The following is a 17989-nucleotide window of genomic DNA, read 5'->3' on the forward strand; positions in this document are numbered from 1 at the left end:
GTGGAAAGAGAATCAGGAAAGAGAAGAGCATAAGAGAGAAACAAACAAATAGAGTCTGTATTTAAAATAGTTACTCTCAAAATGTTAAACCAAATTATTTTACACAATAATGTTAAATAAAAGCCATAAAGTAAGATCTGAGTTTGCTTTACTTTTCTCAGTTAAAGGAGACACTTTATTTATTTATTCAATAAAGAAATAAAAAAATCGTTATCCCCATTAATAAATTTATTATAAGTTTAACACACAAGAACCCCACTACCCACTGTGATGCCTAGCTCTTGGCAATTTTTAACATTGTTTTGGGAAAACAATTTGGTTCAACAGTCTCTGTTAGGCTGAGAGTCGACGCCACCTCGCTCTGGAGAGTGGGGAGCTTCTCCCTCTCTCGGTTTTTGGCGAGGGAGACCATTCGGAGGGCTTCGGCTTTTGAAGAAACCTATAAATACGAGTGCGACCGCACATTCGAAAGATTTTAATTTCTTCGAAAGCCCAGAGCTAACAAAAAAGTGCAATTTCCTAAACGAAATTTTCTTGCTTTTCATCCGATCGCGAAAATATCAAACGTTGATGGACGCTTTCGCGGATGCTCGGAAGCCAAATTGTTCTTAACTCCAATAATAAATACATTACCTCCACTCAAAGCGGTTGTGTGTCTGTGAAAAAACCCCTTAACAACATAATATATCAACCCAAAACGGTGGCCTAAACAAAACAAAAATACGGGGCATTGCCAAAATAAAATAACAACAACAAAAAAAGAGAGATAAAATACACAGAAAAACAAAAACAAACTGAGAAATAATGGACAGACAAACCGTCAATTGAAAACAAATAGTACAATGAAGTTTTATTTTTGGATCAGTTGGACTCTCGGCAAGTAAAGGTAACGCCAATTCGTAAATTCGTAATCTGCGTAGGCCAGCGACCTAATTTCAGCGCTAAGTACAAGTATTTCCCCCTGGCCGAATGCCTCTTTTCTTTCAGGTTTTATATTTTTTTCGCTGTCTTGGCCGCTTTACTTTTTTGTGCTTTATTTTTTTTATCAACCCAATATATGCGCAATTTGCGCGCTGCAAATGCGAAAGATGGAATTTCACTGGCCGCTTCCTTTTATGGCTCGAATTGATAAACCGCCATGGAGAGACAGACTCACTCTCGGTGATATAACCAGAATCGGTCAAATGCATTTGCATAAATGCACGTGTCGGCGGATTTTTTCGCCTCTTTTGGTTTTCGGTTTTTGCTACTTTACTTTTTTTTGCCGAATAATGAAAAAAATATTGTATGATTTTGTATGCGGCGGCCGTCGTCGTCGCGACGCGTCGTTTACCTAACACCTTTCCATTCTACCGCCGCCCACGAGTAAATTTAATTACTATATGTCTGCATTTCGGCGCCCATTTGCACTGCACTTAGCTACAGACGCGGCCAAGAAAATAGGAGCTTGAAGAACTACATATAAATGAACTGCATATGTATGATCTTTAGGAACTCTAATGAAAATATTTTAACTTCAAAGCCTATTTGAAATAGTCATAAGAATATTTTTATATTTTTGAGATAAAAATATATAGTAAGCAAAAGAAAGAAATTAGGTTTTCTTCATGAAATATACATTTTTTTATTTTGAAGTAAGTAAATAAAAGTACCTTATGTTATTATTGTTTGTTTAGTCCAAATTAAACTAATCTACCAATACCTAAAATATATATCCTAGAAATCTGGAAATACCTGTATCTTTACATGCCATTGGAATTTTCCGAAAAATAAGAAAAAAAAACCCAAAAACTTGACAATTCAGCAATATTCTTCTGTCCCAAGCTGTGTGCATTGGCTGTACATGTGCCCTCGTGTGTGTGGTATCAAAAATTGAAGAGTTATCAGGCAATCAGTTTTGGCATATGTTATAACACACTTATCGTTCGAATCGAATCGAAACGAAAGGCAAACAACGCTGGTAGCGTGTTTGGGTGGTAATCAGAGTGTGTGTACCTGTACCTAAAGATACGGTTACGACTTATTTACGACTTGGTTACAGCAGCCAGACTCCAGACCAGATAAAAAACGGGATTAGATACATATATAAGAGCTAAATAAATCAGAGAATATGAATAAAAGTGCATTCCAACGCCATGGGTTCTATTTGAACAAGTGATTAAGATGGGCCCACGATAACACTAAAATGGCAGCACTGATTCCTCAGATAAAAGGGAGCCTGCACCCAAGATGCAGGCAGTATAGTTTTAAACTTGCAGTGGTTAGGTTATATTTATATATAATTCAAACCTAAACCAAGTGCAACCAGTTAAGGTTTTACATATAAGGCGAAATATTAGCCCTAAGATTGCTCTTTACTTTTATTATATTAATTTCACAATTTTATTAAATTATAAATAAACAAATACTTTCACATCTTACTAATTTATACTTACTATTTTATTTTCAGAGATTCTGTGCGGCGTATTTAACCGAAAAAATATAGAAACACGTGCCTTGAAAGTTATACACAAATTTAAAATTGCATATATATAGTCGTCTATATATATTCTATAGAAATTTTTGATTGAACTTTGATCGAAGGACGCTGCGCACGTGAAATGGCCAAGTTAATCATAATAATTTGCTGTTTCCTTTGGTTCACTGGATTATCGGGTGAGTAAATATTGCCAAAAATAGCGCAATAATGAAGTGAATCAGTACCGCGAATCGAATAATATAGTCGTCGTTACGCATGTGTTTACTTTGACCCTCTTGAGATAATTTCCTTTAAAAAAAGAAAAAGTGAAAACCGAATGGAAATGGCCTACGTCACGGCAGCAGCATCATGGGGCTATATATATTCATACATATCGATCGGATTTATCATATGACGTGTCGGAAACTATCTATAGAGTCGGTTCTGGCCATATGCCATGTGAATCTGCCGCAGTCTTCTTCGTTCTTTGTTTTTTCTTTTTGTTTTGTATTTTTTTTTTTTTGTAAACACATTGCCGCACCAATTTTGTGGTTTCTGTTTTTGTTCTTTTTTGTGTTTTTGTTTTGTTTCCGAATTTCATTGATAATTCAAATGGCCGCATATCATAGGTGTGTGAATTTTCGGTTGTATTTCGTTTTGTTATTTTCTTTGTGTTTCTTTGCGTCGTCTCTCTCTCTGGGCATTTCTCAAAATATTGTTTATTTTGTATTCGATTCGGTTTTGTTTGGCTTTCGCTGGCGAAATGTTTTTCTATGAAGCACCGGAGCACCAGCAGCGACCTTGATGCCAGCTTTCGAAGGGCATGGGCAGTGGCTTTACCTTTTGTTTAAACTATATAACCTGAAGTGCGTCACAAAAATGTGTGGAGGGGAAATCCGAAACTCGAAAGTTTTGAGTGCCAAAACATAAAGATGCTGTATCTGAGATGAGTCACTACCGTTAGAGGAACTCCTTATTAGGAAATATCTTTTATTGTCACACTTTTTTGAAAATGAAATACCACACAAAGTGGGTGGAGATCAATAATAAGAGCAAAATGAGTCACCAGATTTCTTTGAAAATTTTTACTCAGTTTTTGGGGCACAAAGTAGGAGATTAGGTAATTTATTTTCGAATATTCTCAAATGAAAAAGTTTCAGAGGAAATTTCAAATAAATAAGGCCACAAAAGTTATTGGGTTTTTTTTTTTAATAATTTCCACTCACACTGAAATTTATTTCCCTATTCCAAAATTCTTTAACATCACATTTCCATCTCTTATCCTATTTTTCTTTAAAAACTGCGCACCATAAATATATTTAAAGAATGCACAATGATAAGAATAAAAAAAATATATAAATATCAGTTGAATTCGAGTAAGCAAATTTTTCGCAACTAAGAATCTGCAAATACATGGACAGTAGATAACACAATCTTCCAGGCACTTGAAATTCACATTTATGTGAAGCCCCATTCCATTTTTATTTCCCCACTCGCTATATAGACACAGTGATTAATGCTGAAAATAGCTTCATGCACTTCCCAATTCGTACTTCATTCTAGGGATGGTCTTAAATAATCGATGTTTCTATAAAAAGTCGATATTTAAATGGAAATGTCGATAAGAATTTGTAGTGTTAAATCATTTACAGAATTATTGGTTTTTCAATATTTTTATAATTATTTTTATTAAAAATAGATCCATGTATTTCCTAATTTATGATTTATTCTAAAGTGTAGCTTAAATAATTAAAAATTCGATACAAATCGATTTAGTTAATATTTCGGTCAGAGCTTTTTAAATTACCTAAAAAGTAATAAGACTGAAAATATCTCCCAATTGATACTTCTTTTAACCTTAAAATTCGTTAAATATAGTACCATTCTCAACAGGGAATTAAATGTCAATTCTAAATTTTGTTTTATATTTTAAACAAAAGTACAAAAAAATTTGTTAGTTAATTCAATTGACAACATTTACAACAAAATAATATTCTTTATAGTCGAACATCTCCAAGTATATTTGTTTTTTCTAGCACCCCCGCTATATACCACCGATATCGGAAGAAACATGTGTTAATCTAAAGAAATCTAATGTGCTTAACCTTGAGTGTGGAGTGGAGTCTTGATTTTTATACTGAGAGCGAGCAAGGAGGAGTGCCACACACAACAACACACACACACACACACACTGGCGTGTGGAATTCCAACTTAATCTGTGGGGCGGCGGGTCTTATCAATGCGAGAATGGGTGACAAACGACAGATAGTCTATTGTAGAGCGTGTTTCGTTACGTACATAAACACACAGACATGGCCGTCCAACTGCCACCAGTTAGCCAGTTAGGCAGTTAGCCAAGCTTGCTAGCCAGTTGTTGTTGTTGTTTCTAGAGTGTTTGCCCAATAAATTCCATCCAGATGAATACGGTAAGTGAACTTAGAAACTAGGGAAGTTTGCTGCCAAGTTTTCCTCGCACACTCGAGCGGCTAGCGGCGGAGCGATAATTAAAAATAACTCTCTCAATACGGCAGCCAGCCCCCTGGAAACAGTTTTCCATTACCTGATGAAATGGCCAAAGGCTAAACAAAAGTGTGAATGCACTTGAAGTTACCTAAACTTATGCAATTATCCAAAGGTCAGGCTCTGTTTGGTGAAAGAATTTATACCAAGAAAGAGGTTGACCTTTATTCAAAAATCTTTAAAAAATATAATTGAAGCCTTTTAAATATTTAAAAATATTTTCTGTATATTTACTTAACTATTTCTTTGATTGTAATTCAAGTAAAAAATTTCTCCAAGTGCTGGCTTACCCCTAAAAAATGTGGCCCTTGACTAACCCACTAAGTGAGCTATTTTAGCTCCAACTCCCCTTAGGTTAGTTACTAGGGGTGGCTAAGTTACTTTTGGCCTAGAATTTCCCAACTTCCTGGGTTTGGGTTATGTCACCATACCATTTCCAAAGTTTGTTGTGGCAAATGCAAATGTGAAAGGAAATGAAAATGGGGGGGAAATGGCTGGGCGGAAACACTTTCCTTTTATTTTATGGTGGCTGGCCTTGACAGAGGTTTTTTGACGATAGAGTTTCCTTTTATATTGATGACGAATTCAGACCACAGACCTCAGACGTCAATAAATGATAAATAGACTTTGCTCCACTTGAGTTTTCGCCGTGTTTCTTGGGAAGGAATTTATCAGGGGCAATTCTCAAAAAGAAAAGAAAGAGGAATGCGAAAAAAGATTCTGTGGCCATGACATTGCAGACTTGGCCGAGTGAAAGGCGTGTGGGGGAAACTCTTGATAAACGCTGTTCTATTTATGCTCTGCTAAATATCTTTTGCGGGCAAACAGGCTCACGTCATTTCTTAATTTGATTGCCGAGCACTCGAAAGGGGGCCTGAGTTTTCTTAATCTATTATTTTCATGCACTGGCATTATCAAGAAATGGGACTGCTTAAAATGTATAAAAAGAAAAGGGAGCAACCGAAAGTCAGACTCTGAATGAGATTTCTGTTAACGAATTAAAAACGCATAAGCCAAGTCAAGGAATCATTTATAAATTCATTTAAATTCCTTAATAGTCTTTACCTTTATTGAACTATTTTTATTGTATTTATATTTCATAAACAATGAGTTGTGAATACAAGAAAAGCAGCTGGTTGCCTTAAGGAAATACCTTTTAATTACGTTTCATTTATTTTTGCACATCAACTATTCTTAAAGCTGTTAAACAATAATATTTACCTTTTCATTAACATTGAGCTGCAGAAATAAGAAATCCCCCTGACACTCTTTTATATAATAACATTTATTTCTTTCAATCTGAATAGATTTTCTGCCACAAGGCAAATCTCATTAATTATGGATATAACCGCTTTTATGTTTAATTAGCGGTGAAGTGCAGAAATCAGTCAACCAGTTTAATGCCAAATTCCTTGGCCATGAATCATATAGTTTGAAATGTGGAGCATAAACGATTTGAAAGTCATGGCAGTATCTCCGGGGTTCAATGATGATAAAAATAGAAGACATCCATGGGATATAGCTGTGCACCTCAATCCCCACCAAACAGATAGGCGTCTAATCTGGATGGATGTGTATCGCGCATAGGTCCCATGCCAAAGCCATTAGTCATTCCCAGAGACTTAGTCATGGACAGGCATAAATATATATTGATGTATTTGCCCCTGTTTAATGTACTCTGGCTATGTGTAGTACGCCTTTTGCTTTACTTTATTGAAATATATTTCTTGCTTCTCACGATCGTCTCATCACCTCGGCATCCACGCTGGCCCGGATCAGGGTGATGTTCCTGCTCAGCTGGAAGGCCAGTTTCGTGTTGAACCTCATGTCCGGCATGTAGGCCGGAAAGTGATCCGGATTGAGGGCAAAGTGTGTGGAGGTATAGTTTACATTCTGCGAAAAGAGAGATATGATATGGGGGAAAGCGATTTGGGTTTCATTCAGACTTTATTCCTTTCGCTGAAAGCGAGAGCGAGCTGGCTTTCTCTGTGTTTCAGTTAATACGCAATTGATGTGTTTATACGTATCTATGCTTATTTATATTATTTGTGTTTATTTGTTTATTTGTTCCTTAATGGCAGTGGCGGTGTGTGTATTTTTGAACAATCGTATAGATAGCATTGCTTATTTGAGACAAAATTTTAAACTAATTTGTTGCTCTGTTTATGCACGGCTCGTAAAGATAAAGATTATGGGAAATTTTTTCATCAGATTTCAAACTGTGAGTAGGTCAGAAATGGTTTGTTTGCAACGCCTTCTTCAAAGGTTTAATCAGGTGTTTAAATTGTTTCTGGCTGTTAAGTAACCTGCTTTGGCATTTTTTGTGCTGTTTTAACGAGTTACGGAATGTTTGTGGAATGTTTAACTGGATTTGTATAATTATTCATGGTGGTAAAAAGTTATACACAACATTATATAATAAAAATAACAAAAGCAAAGTGATTTAAAAGGTGAAATTTTGTTTTACTTGTAATTTATCTTATTATTATTGTGCTCTCAGTTCATTGGCCTGTAATTAATATCATCTTTTGTGGTTATTTCGAAGCCCTAAAATATATTAAATTCAATACGATTCTGTGCGGTCAACACAATACTATTTACTGAGGTCAAAAGAACAAGTTTCTTCAAAGGAAAAAAGTCGCTTTCTGTGATGTATTTGTGCATTTACTTAATGCATTGCTACGTGCTTTGATTCGCCAATATAATTTGCTTGATTGATTTATAAAAGTGATTAGCTTTTGAAACTCACCGCCAATAGGGGACATGCATCTGGATAGTTTCCGGATTGCAAAAGCTTCTTGAGAACCGCATTTAGAATACGATTCTTGCTGCGAAATCCAATGAGGTGACATCCATCCACTCGAATCTTGAGCAGCTGCTGGACGAATCTCTCCCGGCGGTTGAGCACCTGACCCACACTCAACTCCACCCACATCTTGTGGACAGGACGGCGCAGCAGGAGCAGGGTGTTGAGGAAATTCCCTTGGCGCTTTGGCATCTCAACTATGTCGCACGTAAAGTCCTCCGTTGTCGCGGGATCAATAACCGAGCAGTTTATTTCACGCCAACGTATCTCGAAGTCGCGCTACAAGTGGGTGAGGTAGCCCATTAAATAAATGCGCATCATATGCTGCCGAGTTTATAAACTTATAGTCTTAGTCACGGTTTCCCCAGCAACAAAAGATCTTTCGATCCCCCAACTGCATCTAATTTCGTTTCATGGCATTTTTTCGTACACATAAAAAGAGGTTTACAGTCGAACTTCTTTTGGTTGAATTTAATATTAATATTTTAACAAATATTTTCTATGTTTGTCATCAAAAGGAAGTGCATTTATTTGCGGTTATATTTTCTTTATCTTGAAGTAAAACGTATAATATTATTATTTTATTAGTTCTTTAGAATTATTCTATTCCCGGAACTCAAGATAAGGATTATCTATGATTTTTTGTAGGGCTTGGGTTCGATTTCATACACAGGCATCCTCAATAAATGAGTAATTGAAAATAGTAAAAAGAAAATGTAAACAAATACATGAATAATTCTAAGTGTTTTATGAAAACACTTCGACTTTTTAAAGAATTTTTTTAACTAATTATACTTAAAATAAACATTATTTCCATTTAAACTTTCAGGAATATTAATCAAACTCTTCTTTTTTGGAATTATTAATATTTTTTATGTGTTTTAAAGACATCAAATAAAATATTTCTTTTATTTATGACTTTCAAGAGCTTCTTTGAAAATATAAAAATCTCATTTAAATTCTTTAAAAATTCTTAAAAATAAAATACCTGTTTCTAATTATTATTTTCTCATATATAAATATATTTTATTACATATTCCAACAAGTAATAAACACTCTAAGATTTCTTTTAAGTGGCTTATAGTTATTTTTTACGTACGGTTGCCAACGTTGGCTGCCACAGAACGGAGAGTACTAGGCAGCATAATAATCCCAGCGGAAAGGCGTCAGTCATCGTACTAACGAGCCACAAAAAAGACACATTGCTGCGGCCCCAGTGCAGTAATTATTAAAAAATAATTATTATTATTATTTTGTATACAAAACATATATATATTTATATATAAATTGAATATATCAGCGCACATCTGTTCGTTTGCTCTCGTTTCCTGTAGTGGGGCCGAGGGGCTTTCGGGTAAGCAGGGTTACTTTTTTTTTTGTCATTAATCAGACATTTCACGCTGTCCCGTATAATTTAATTGTAATTGTGCAATTTGTAGAAAATAATGCGAAATAATCACCGGGGGGACAACCATGCATACTTGCCTCCCCCCAACAGAAATTCAAGGCATTTCTGCTTTTTTATTTTCAGTTTTTGCATATTGAATAATTTGTGAAGTCGTGTGGCGGTTGCTTATATTGTTTGTTTATTTCAGTAAAAGGAAAAATGTGGGTTTAATTAGATTTTTTAGATAATTATGGCATTGTTTATTGATATTTGAAATATATTTTTGGCAAAGACAGCCTGAGGTTTGGACTTCCATTTTCTTAAAATCTTAAAAAATTGTTTAATTAAATTTATTGGCTTTTATCTCTACATTTATCTTTTTAAATTAAATACTTTAATAATGTTTTTAGTCTTTCAAAGAGTTAAAAGTTGTTGAAGTGCTGTACATTTTGTATTCAAACGTATTTCCTTATGATTTTCTATCCCCCTTCTATAAGGTTTTAATATTTTAAATATTTTTGTTATAACCCCACGTTTTTTTCTGCTCAATGCCAACCCAATTTATTAATAACTCATAATATATTTGAACAGAAAAAGGTAACTGACTCGAGTTGTGACACGCATTAGTTAATTCCCTGTTCCATTTGGCGCGTTTATGTACCTTTCCCCCATACGGCCAACTTGGGTTTGCACTTATAATTAATGGTGTGCGCTGTATATTTTTGCCTAGTGTAGGGTAGCCCCTCTACTATAATTGATCTATAATTAAGATAAGGTTTACTACGCCTGTCGCTGCCGGCTTAAACGGGGCCGAACCGCAAAAAAAACGAAAATAAATAAATAAAAAATGTACGTATAAAAAAAAAGAAAGCGGTGCTCATACGAAAATGTTTTGTTTACGCAATTCTAACGTATTAGTTGGCCACTTATAAACTTTGGTTAGGAAAAAAAATCAAAATGTGGAAATATTAGCAAAAGGAAGGAACGCTAATGGTAATGCCAGAGCCATGAAGTTGGGTGACCCGAGTTGAACAGAGCTGAAATGGTTTCTTAATTGGTACTGTGGCTATGCGGAAGGAGGCCAAAAAATCTGGAGTGACGAACGCCTATTTGCTCTATGTATATGCCGGCGATTAAATTAAATCGCATAAATTACGCTTACTTACGAGGCGACGCGTGAGAGACGTTCAAAATAAGATTGATTGCGTTTTGTTTCGGTTCGAAATACATTCGAAATTATACTTCTGATTACCGGCGGGGTCTGATGTCACATTTTTCGGCAGGCAATACACGGATTATATTGCCGTTTAACTCGAGTGTGATTAAATCACATCTGTCATAGTTTATTTTAATTTTTTGTCGTAGTGGCTATTGTTTATGATCACCAAAGTGAAAATACAGTGCGGTTAAATAAAAGAATTAATGCGAAAATAAATTGTGCTTAAATACAGATGAATTAATGAATTATACATGCTTCGCTGGAATTTTATTTCATTAACTAAATATTATTGAATGATTGTAGTTACAATTGTATATTTTCTTATGGGGTAATAAATATAAATAATGTATAGAAGTTATAAATAAAATTATTTATATATATAAAAGACATAAAACAATTGCTTGATAAGCCTAAACTTGAAGCTTATTAGCTTTCTTACATTTTTAAAAATAACTTTAAACCTGTAAATATTTTTCTGACCCAGCACAACTACTTCCTTTCTTATAATTTTTTTATATGTGATTTTGTATAAATGAAATATTTTTATTTACATAGGGAATTTGTGATTGCAAAAGCATTTTGGATAAATGCAAAGCTTTGTTTTTATAAAAAAGCGATTCTGCGAAATTTTATGGGGATCGGAAGCGGACACACGGTTGAAAATTTCAATTTCAAGGGAAAAGACTCAAGTTCCCTGGTTCCTTTACTTATTTTTCTTGTCATTTGAAAGTGGTCTTTATATAAAAGAAATTTTTTAAATGTACTAAAAAGAATTCCTTAAAAGTAAACCTGGCAGTTTTCCCCATGAATCATCATCATATTAATTACTGTGATTCATGGCTAGTAAATCACAGTTTAACGAAAAGCTGTCTATCTGGTTTTTTTTAACTTTACTAAAGTCACAGTTTTATGACTGCCATAATGACCAGAGTTCGCTTAAAATGCCATAAAATGTACGAAAATATGATAATGCCCGCTGTGAACATTAGATTCGCCATCAGCAAATTATCAAAGAGACAATTTCTCAATGTTCATGGTGATTGACGTGAATGGGTAAAACAAAAGCTGAAAAGCTAAATGGGGAAAAATGAAATAGTGTGTACGTTTTGCTTTTTTTTTTTTTTTGAACGGTCTCTAATTACTCCATCAACTGCGGGTCTTCGTCGCCAGCAAGCCACCACCACCTCTGCGGCGGAAACCTCTTGTCCCCCCGAAGACGACCTTTCAAATAGTAGTTAAAAGTAGACGACGACCTCCTCCTCTTGATTTTTTTTTTAGTTTTTAGTATTTTCTCGTGTAATGTTTGTTTTGTTTTTGTTTTTTGTTTGGTTTAAGTAACTTTGCATGTCAACGAGCGTGTCAGGAAAAAATGCGAAACAAAAATAAGCGACTGCTAATTGTACTGAAATTTATTTTCGCTCTGCGGTGCGACGCGTATCTGTATCTGTAGTAGCTGTATCTGGTTTTTGTGAGCTTGTGAGCTGTGCTCCTCTGCTCCTCGCTGCCTGAATTGCATTTTTGCATGCCGGCCTTCGGCTGTAGATCAATCAAAAAGAAATATGGATCGCCTCGTTCGCAGCTTCAAAGTCTCCGTATCGGTTGTGTATCCGTGTATCTGTGTATCTGTATCCGCGTCTGCCTGGCTCCCTGGTGACGTAAGTGGGCAGTAGCACTTCTCTGCTGGTGCTCCCCTATATAATCGTCATAATCACAATTATAATCATCGCCTTCGTCGCCAGAAATCTCCGCTAATGAGCCCCGACCCATTTATGAGGCGGATATGTGCTTAGGTAATTTGCATCGAATTCTTTTTTTTTTTTAACCTTTGGAACCTGGAAACCTTCTCCACAATACCACACCGTGTTATGTCTGTTTTTTATTTGTATTTTTTTTTTTTTTTTTTTTTTTTTTTGCTGACCCACAGGCGATAAAAAAATATTACTATTCGTTTGGGTCAATAAACTCGCAGTGCAAAGCAACCACCACACGAAAAAAATATATATATTATAACAAATAAATGAATCGACAGAGAGAAGAAAGCAAAATACCTTGCACATGTACAATTTATTGACCAGCTAAGCATTTAAATATATATAATTCTGAAAAAAAAAACGTACTTTGCCAGAAACTAGATTCAGAATGAAATTTTTTACATTTTTTGCTGAGCTTATAAGGAAACTTAAAGCCCATTTAATACATATATCTGATTGTTTTTCAATTTAAAAATTAATTCTGAAAAACATATTTTGCCAGAAACTAAATTCACATTGAAATTGTTTTGACTTTGCTGAGTTATTGCAAGGAATCTCATAACCATTTTCTTACAGTTATTATATTTTATTGTTTTTTATTTTAAAATCCATCATAACTGTATCAATTTCTTTATATTTTTTATTTTAATTTGAATTATATTTTATTTTTAATATTTTTTGACAAATATTCCCAAATATTTCCTAACTTCTTCAGGATTCTTCTCTATGCTTCTCAATTTTTTATTCATATATTTTGTTTATAGGACCCATGCAAAAATCCTAATAAATATGTATATTTAAAATTTATGAATAAAATGATCAATAACAAAGCGAAATTCCTGAGGTATTCAAATGTTTTGTTATTGATTCCAACACGCACAGTTACTTGTAATGTTCAGGGCCCCTAACTGCGCTTCTCAAATTCATGTTAAACGATTTCAATCGGTTGAGTTCCCTCAGCCTGTATTTCTATATTTCTAAATAAAATGATTAATAACAATGCCAAAATTCCAGAGGTATTTCCAACACTCTCCTCTTATTGATCCCTGCACGCACAGCTCCCTGACATTCTCAGCGCCCTTCTATGCGCTTCTCAATCAAACGAATACGGGCACGCACACATGACCACACTCATGAATAATTGCCCCGTCTGGTGGCTGTCATATAGATCGTTCCGACCTGATAGCAGAAGAATATAGCCGCAACGCCAAAGCAACGACTTATATCTATTTTAAATTACGTTCAATTAAATGCGCTTCACCTACAAAGTCTGCGACAAACACAGCACAGTACACAGAAGTGACGTCAATATCGAAAATACTTTGATAACCTTCGATCGCGATCGGGAAGAGTTATTGTAACCATTTTTGATGCGACGCATTTTTGTAACAAAAGTTTACCACACCAAAAAAAAATTGATAATACCGGCAATTGGGGGCAATATTGATTCAATGAAACGATCGATCCATATCGATCCATCCAATAAGGGAAGAGGCACAAAATCATTTGGGTTTGTTTCATACTGCAATTGTTTTTTTTTTTGTGACTTTTGTTTGTTATTGTTATACCCATTGCCATTCCCCCATTTTTATCGCTCCGGCGCCTTCTTCCCCCTTTTTATAATTCAATGATAAAATGTCAAAAATCAATAACCATAAATAAATGATAAACGAGATTGTCACTCTCGCCGTACTTTGTATTCCACCAAAAATAAATTTCATTTCTTGTCGTTTGTTTTGATTGGGTTTCTGCTTTCCTTGGAGTAATTTCCCCCGAGTGTGCCTAATCAAATTGCAATTTTTATAAATTTACCTCAAGATTTATTGAATAATTAATTCAGGGCTATATAGTTTGCTGTCTGGAATGTGATTTTTCAGATCGATCGTTCAGTCGATCGATCGATCGATACTAATATTGAACTTGAAGGGCATTCAAATCAGTTCGAAAATTTTAAGGGTCTTGAGGTTTGAGGTATTCGATTTCGATTCAAAGTACAATTCATTTTATATAAATTTATACAATTTTTACAATATATCTAGCTAATTGTTTATTTTATTTAAATTTCTTTTCCAGCTCTGCCGATAATCGACTTGGATGAAATCCCACAGACAAACCCCTGCCCTTCGGACAGCCAGAGAAATGACGCCCTTGAGAGTTGCACCTGCCTACCTTGTCCCGAGATGCCGACATGCAGCCAGGTGCTCATCGAGGTTCATCCCGGCGATGGGAAGCCTGGCAGCTGTTGTCCCCACTACGAATGCAGAGACACGGAGCCCGTCTGCAATGGTACCAATGTCACGTACTTCCGCGATAAGTGCACCAAGTGCGAATCCTGCAATTTCCATGCCATTCCCTGTATACAATTCTGTGACCCGTCCGTGGTAGTCAGCAACTGCCTGACCAAGTCAAACGAAACTGCGGTCCCCCTGGGCGGCACTTGGACGGAGGATTATGGATGCACTTTGTGCAGATGTACTTTGGATGGCGAGCCCGATTGCCAGGCCACAGAATGCCCGCGCGTGTACTGTGATTGGCCCATTAGGAGGGAGGGGGAGTGCTGTCAAACATGCCCGGATGAGAAACTGGTAACACCAACACCACCTCACATCTTGATCCTCCAGCCGTATTCGGGTCCAACCAGAGGACCTGAAATAGAAACTGTGAGCTCGTCAGCATCACCTGGAAGTTTCCCATTGATTCCGGATATTCTAGCACCGTTCAGAACGACTTATTCCGATTTCTATGAGCTGTCCAGTAGCACCACCGAAGCCGAGGTTAGCTCTGACCCAGCGGAGGACATCGCCTCATCGGAAGCGCCTCTGCAAGAGAACAGCTCCACAAGAGACCTGGAAATGAGCACAGATTCAAGCACAGATTCTTCGATTGTATCTCCAACAGATCAGAGCACGACGAATGGTCCAGCTTCTACTAGCGAGGCTTCGCCTTCAACAGTCTCCGATTTCACAGCTTGGACAAGTCAGAGTCCGACTGATACCACTGGATCAGAGCAGAAATCAACTTTTGGGCCCAAGGCACAGACACCGGAGTCAACCAGCCAGGTCAAGGTGCCCAGTGAGGAGAAGGTTTCCCGGGACGCCAGGAATAATACAGAACATCGCCCCTATATATCCCAGGATAGATTTGATACCCTTTTTATATGGATTTCATCCGTGTTCGGAGCAATATTTTTGGTTTTCTTCGCGTGGCTTATTTGTAAGATGTGTAGGAGTGGCAAGAAGGTGAATGGCAACTATCACGAGGTCTCTACGCAGCAGCCCCAGGAGGTGTGCAATCTGAAGTCCTTCGATGAACCATCGCATCGAAAATAAGGCTGCTTTCAGAGATGAAACGAAGCATAAGTTGTGATTCCAGCACAGAGAAAAATATATAGTATCAGTACACTAGGTTGCCATCTCAGATTATTATATTATATTATTGGTAGCACAACATATAAATATTCATTTCGAGATGGTAAAAACGTTAATTTATTAAGTTAGATTTTGTTACAGTTAAGTGCTAATTTAAATCTTTTTTTTCTCTGTGTGATTTCCATCCCGCAGACTGATTTTTGATCTTGACAAGCTTTCATCTAGCTTCCGCTAGAGAAAATAATACCAAAACAGTGGAAGAAGTCTGCATGTTAATAATACTTAGAAAAAGGAACTAACTTCATTGAGAGCATTTTGAATGGATTTCACAGAATTTAAGGACTCTGTTCCCCTTCCTTATCGAAGGATAGTCCACACAGACATTGAAAGAAGCGAGCCGATCGAGCAAATAAGCGAAACTTCATGCGTTAACCCACACACACCCACATATTGATCTTAAGACTATTGCTCAATTATCAATTAATTAGAGTGATTAAGTTAAGCGGTAATCGAGACAGTAATGTGATAGCTCTAATTATCAAAAGTGAGAAGATCATCGTCAGAGAACACACAAAAGTAAACGTAATTGGAAAGTATTAGTAGGAAACACATTAGTTTGATTTTATATTATGATTACTGATCGAAACGCACTCACTCACTCACTGACTCATTCATTAATTTAATTTAATTTAATTTGTAGAAACATCGGACATACTTAGTTAGTTTTCCCGCAACGCATCCACTACATTCATTCCTTTGTAACCATTCTATTATTATAACCTAGACATTTATTCTACGACAAATAAAGCGATAAAAAAAAACCAAAGTTAAAGAAAAACAAAAACCAATTTCGTGTTGTTATTGTTTAAGACTTGGGTTTTGGTATTTATGGGGTTTTAGATATATGGAAATGTTTTCATAAAGGAAATATTGAATTCGTAAATCAAATAAATACATTTTTTTTTTTTTTGAAAAAATGGTGAATGAATTTGGAAAATTCAAGAGAATATTTTGAACTTTACACTAAATTATGTGCAATATTATTTTCCTTCCAAATTAAAAAAATATTTATTAAAAAATTTACAGACTTTTGTTTTATTTACATCTTATAGTTACAGCTTAACAGATTTCAATTTCTCAACTACCTCGCGCATCACATTCGCCATTGGTGAGTCTGGCAGTTCATCCAATACGGAGGCAGTTGTGCCTGCCAAGACACCAACTCGTGGATCTATGGGCAATGTTCCCAGATGGGGGATATCAGCGTACTTGGCCAGCTCAGAGCCCCCGTTCGAGGAGAAGATGTTTGTACAGCAAGAGCAGCTGGGGCATACAAATCTGAGAGAATTCAAAAAAATAATAAAGTTTGCAAGCCTACGATTCCCTCTGAAATCCTTCCAAGTAATAAATTCGACTTACCCACTCATATTTTCTATGATACCCATGATCCTGATGCCAGTCTTCTTGCAAAAGGTGATTTCCTTGCGCACATCATCCAGGGCCACCTCTTGCGGCGTGGTCACGATGACGGCTCCATTGCATTGCATCTCCTTGAGGCACTCCATCACGGTGATGTGCTCATCCGAAGTGCCCGGTGGCGTGTCAATGATCAAATAGTCCATCGCTTCCCATTTCACATCGGTGAGGAACTGCTTGATCATCATGGTCTTTTTGGGACCACGCCAAATGACGGGATCTTCGCGGTTCTTCAACAGAAATCCAATGGACATCACGGCCAGGGTTTTCGATTCATCCGTGTAGATGGGAACCCAGCCCTCATCGCACATGAATATCTCGCGTCCTTCCAGTCCCAACAAATACGGAACACTCGGTCCGCACAAATCTACATCCAGTAATCCCACCTACAGGGTTTATCGGAAAATCAGTTTGTCATGTTTTTGTGATGAAATTAATTGTCACTCTCACCTTATATCCCATATTTCGCAGGGCCAGCGCCAACTGTGTGCTTACAGTGGATTTTCCTACTCCTCCCTTTCCGGAGAGCACGGCAATAATATTATTTACTTGTTCCAGCAGCATTTTTAATGTTTTGTTTAAGGAGCCGCACGAAATCAATAGAATTTCATGGATTTCTTTTTGGTCAACAAGTGCCATCAGCTGTTTCGCCAGGGCTGAAGGGGTAGGGTGGTTCCGGTTTTCGTTAGTTTTAAGTGATTATTCAATCGGTTCTTTTAATCACACATAACAAAATAATACTTTATAAAATACATGATACTTGCGGTAAATAATTAATTAATTATTACAAAAATAAATATTTTATATTTTAAAGTGAAAAAATTTATTTATACTAGAACATTTGGATTATTATTTGTATTAGTATAATATGTTTCTATTCCGTTTACATTTATCAAAGCATAATTTATTTCTAAAATTTAATAAACCATTTAATTAAAAAAAATTCCCATATTAATTATAGTGTTTTTACGAATCAAAAATCCGGAACACCCCATTTCCGCACC

The 17989-nt window shown here is 36.1% G+C and overlaps 3 protein-coding genes across 6 annotated transcripts; 1 reads left to right on the forward strand and 2 right to left on the reverse strand.

Annotated features, from left to right (window-relative positions):
- Window positions 1–482: 482 nt before the first annotated feature.
- On the forward strand, window positions 483–16347 carry Rcd2 (Reduction in Cnn dots 2). 4 transcript variants are annotated; one of them, XM_017167749.2, is made up of 4 exons: window positions 483–886; window positions 2450–2655; window positions 14215–14915; window positions 15040–16347. In XM_017167749.2, the coding sequence occupies exons 2-4, from the start codon at window positions 2601–2603 to the stop codon at window positions 15382–15384; spliced, it is 1101 nt and encodes a 366-aa protein (XP_017023238.1). In that variant the 5' UTR covers window positions 483–886; window positions 2450–2600; the 3' UTR covers window positions 15385–16347. The 4 variants fall into 4 exon arrangements, with proteins under 4 accessions (XP_017023238.1, XP_017023233.1, XP_017023236.1 ...); XM_017167744.2 differs by having other exon boundaries at window positions 14215–16347; XM_017167747.3 differs by lacking the exon at window positions 483–886 and adding an exon at window positions 2244–2307 and having other exon boundaries at window positions 14215–16347.
- On the reverse strand, window positions 6657–8958 carry LOC108075335 (uncharacterized). Its single transcript, XM_017167750.2, has 3 exons — window positions 8884–8958; window positions 7728–8063; window positions 6657–6871 (listed from the first exon to the last, which is right to left on the reverse strand). The coding sequence occupies exons 1-3, from the start codon at window positions 8956–8958 to the stop codon at window positions 6713–6715; spliced, it is 570 nt and encodes a 189-aa protein (XP_017023239.1). The 3' UTR covers window positions 6657–6712.
- A 241-nt stretch (window positions 16348–16588) lies between the features above and the next one.
- Window positions 16589–17615, reverse strand: Nubp2 (NUBP iron-sulfur cluster assembly factor 2). The gene is made up of 3 exons (XM_017167395.3): window positions 17436–17615; window positions 16929–17371; window positions 16589–16847 (listed from the first exon to the last, which is right to left on the reverse strand). Exons 1-3 carry the CDS (start codon window positions 17547–17549, stop codon window positions 16622–16624), a joined length of 783 nt encoding a protein of 260 aa, XP_017022884.1. The 5' UTR covers window positions 17550–17615; the 3' UTR covers window positions 16589–16621.
- Between the last annotated feature and the right edge of the window lie 374 nt (window positions 17616–17989).

The sequence above is a fragment of the Drosophila kikkawai genome, chromosome 3L (assembly GCF_030179895.1).
Source record: "Drosophila kikkawai strain 14028-0561.14 chromosome 3L, DkikHiC1v2, whole genome shotgun sequence".
NCBI lineage: Eukaryota > Metazoa > Arthropoda > Insecta > Diptera > Drosophilidae > Drosophila > Drosophila kikkawai.

Bases quoted from the DNA above. Each gene is read 5' to 3' on its own strand.
- Nubp2 (XM_017167395.3), bottom strand. From the start codon at position 17,549: ATGCTGCTGGAACAAGTAAATAATATTATTGCCGTGCTCTCCGGAAAG. The intron at 17,372-17,435 runs GTGAGAGTGACA...TAAACCCTGTAG, and splicing joins TGCGAAATATGGGATATAAG to GTGGGATTACTGGATGTAGA. The intron at 16,848-16,928 runs GTAAGTCGAATT...GAATTCTCTCAG, and splicing joins ATCATAGAAAATATGAGTGG to ATTTGTATGCCCCAGCTGCT.
- LOC108075335 (XM_017167750.2), bottom strand. From the start codon at position 8,958: ATGACTGACGCCTTTCCGCTGGGATTATTATGCTGCCTAGTACTCTCC. The intron at 8,064-8,883 runs GTACGTAAAAAA...ACCCACTTGTAG, and splicing joins GGCAGCCAACGTTGGCAACC to CGCGACTTCGAGATACGTTG. The intron at 6,872-7,727 runs GTGAGTTTCAAA...CTCTTTTCGCAG, and splicing joins ATGCATGTCCCCTATTGGCG to AATGTAAACTATACCTCCAC.
- Rcd2 (XM_017167744.2), top strand. From the start codon at position 2,601: ATGGCCAAGTTAATCATAATAATTTGCTGTTTCCTTTGGTTCACTGGA. The intron at 2,656-14,214 runs GTGAGTAAATAT...TTTCTTTTCCAG, and splicing joins TTGGTTCACTGGATTATCGG to CTCTGCCGATAATCGACTTG.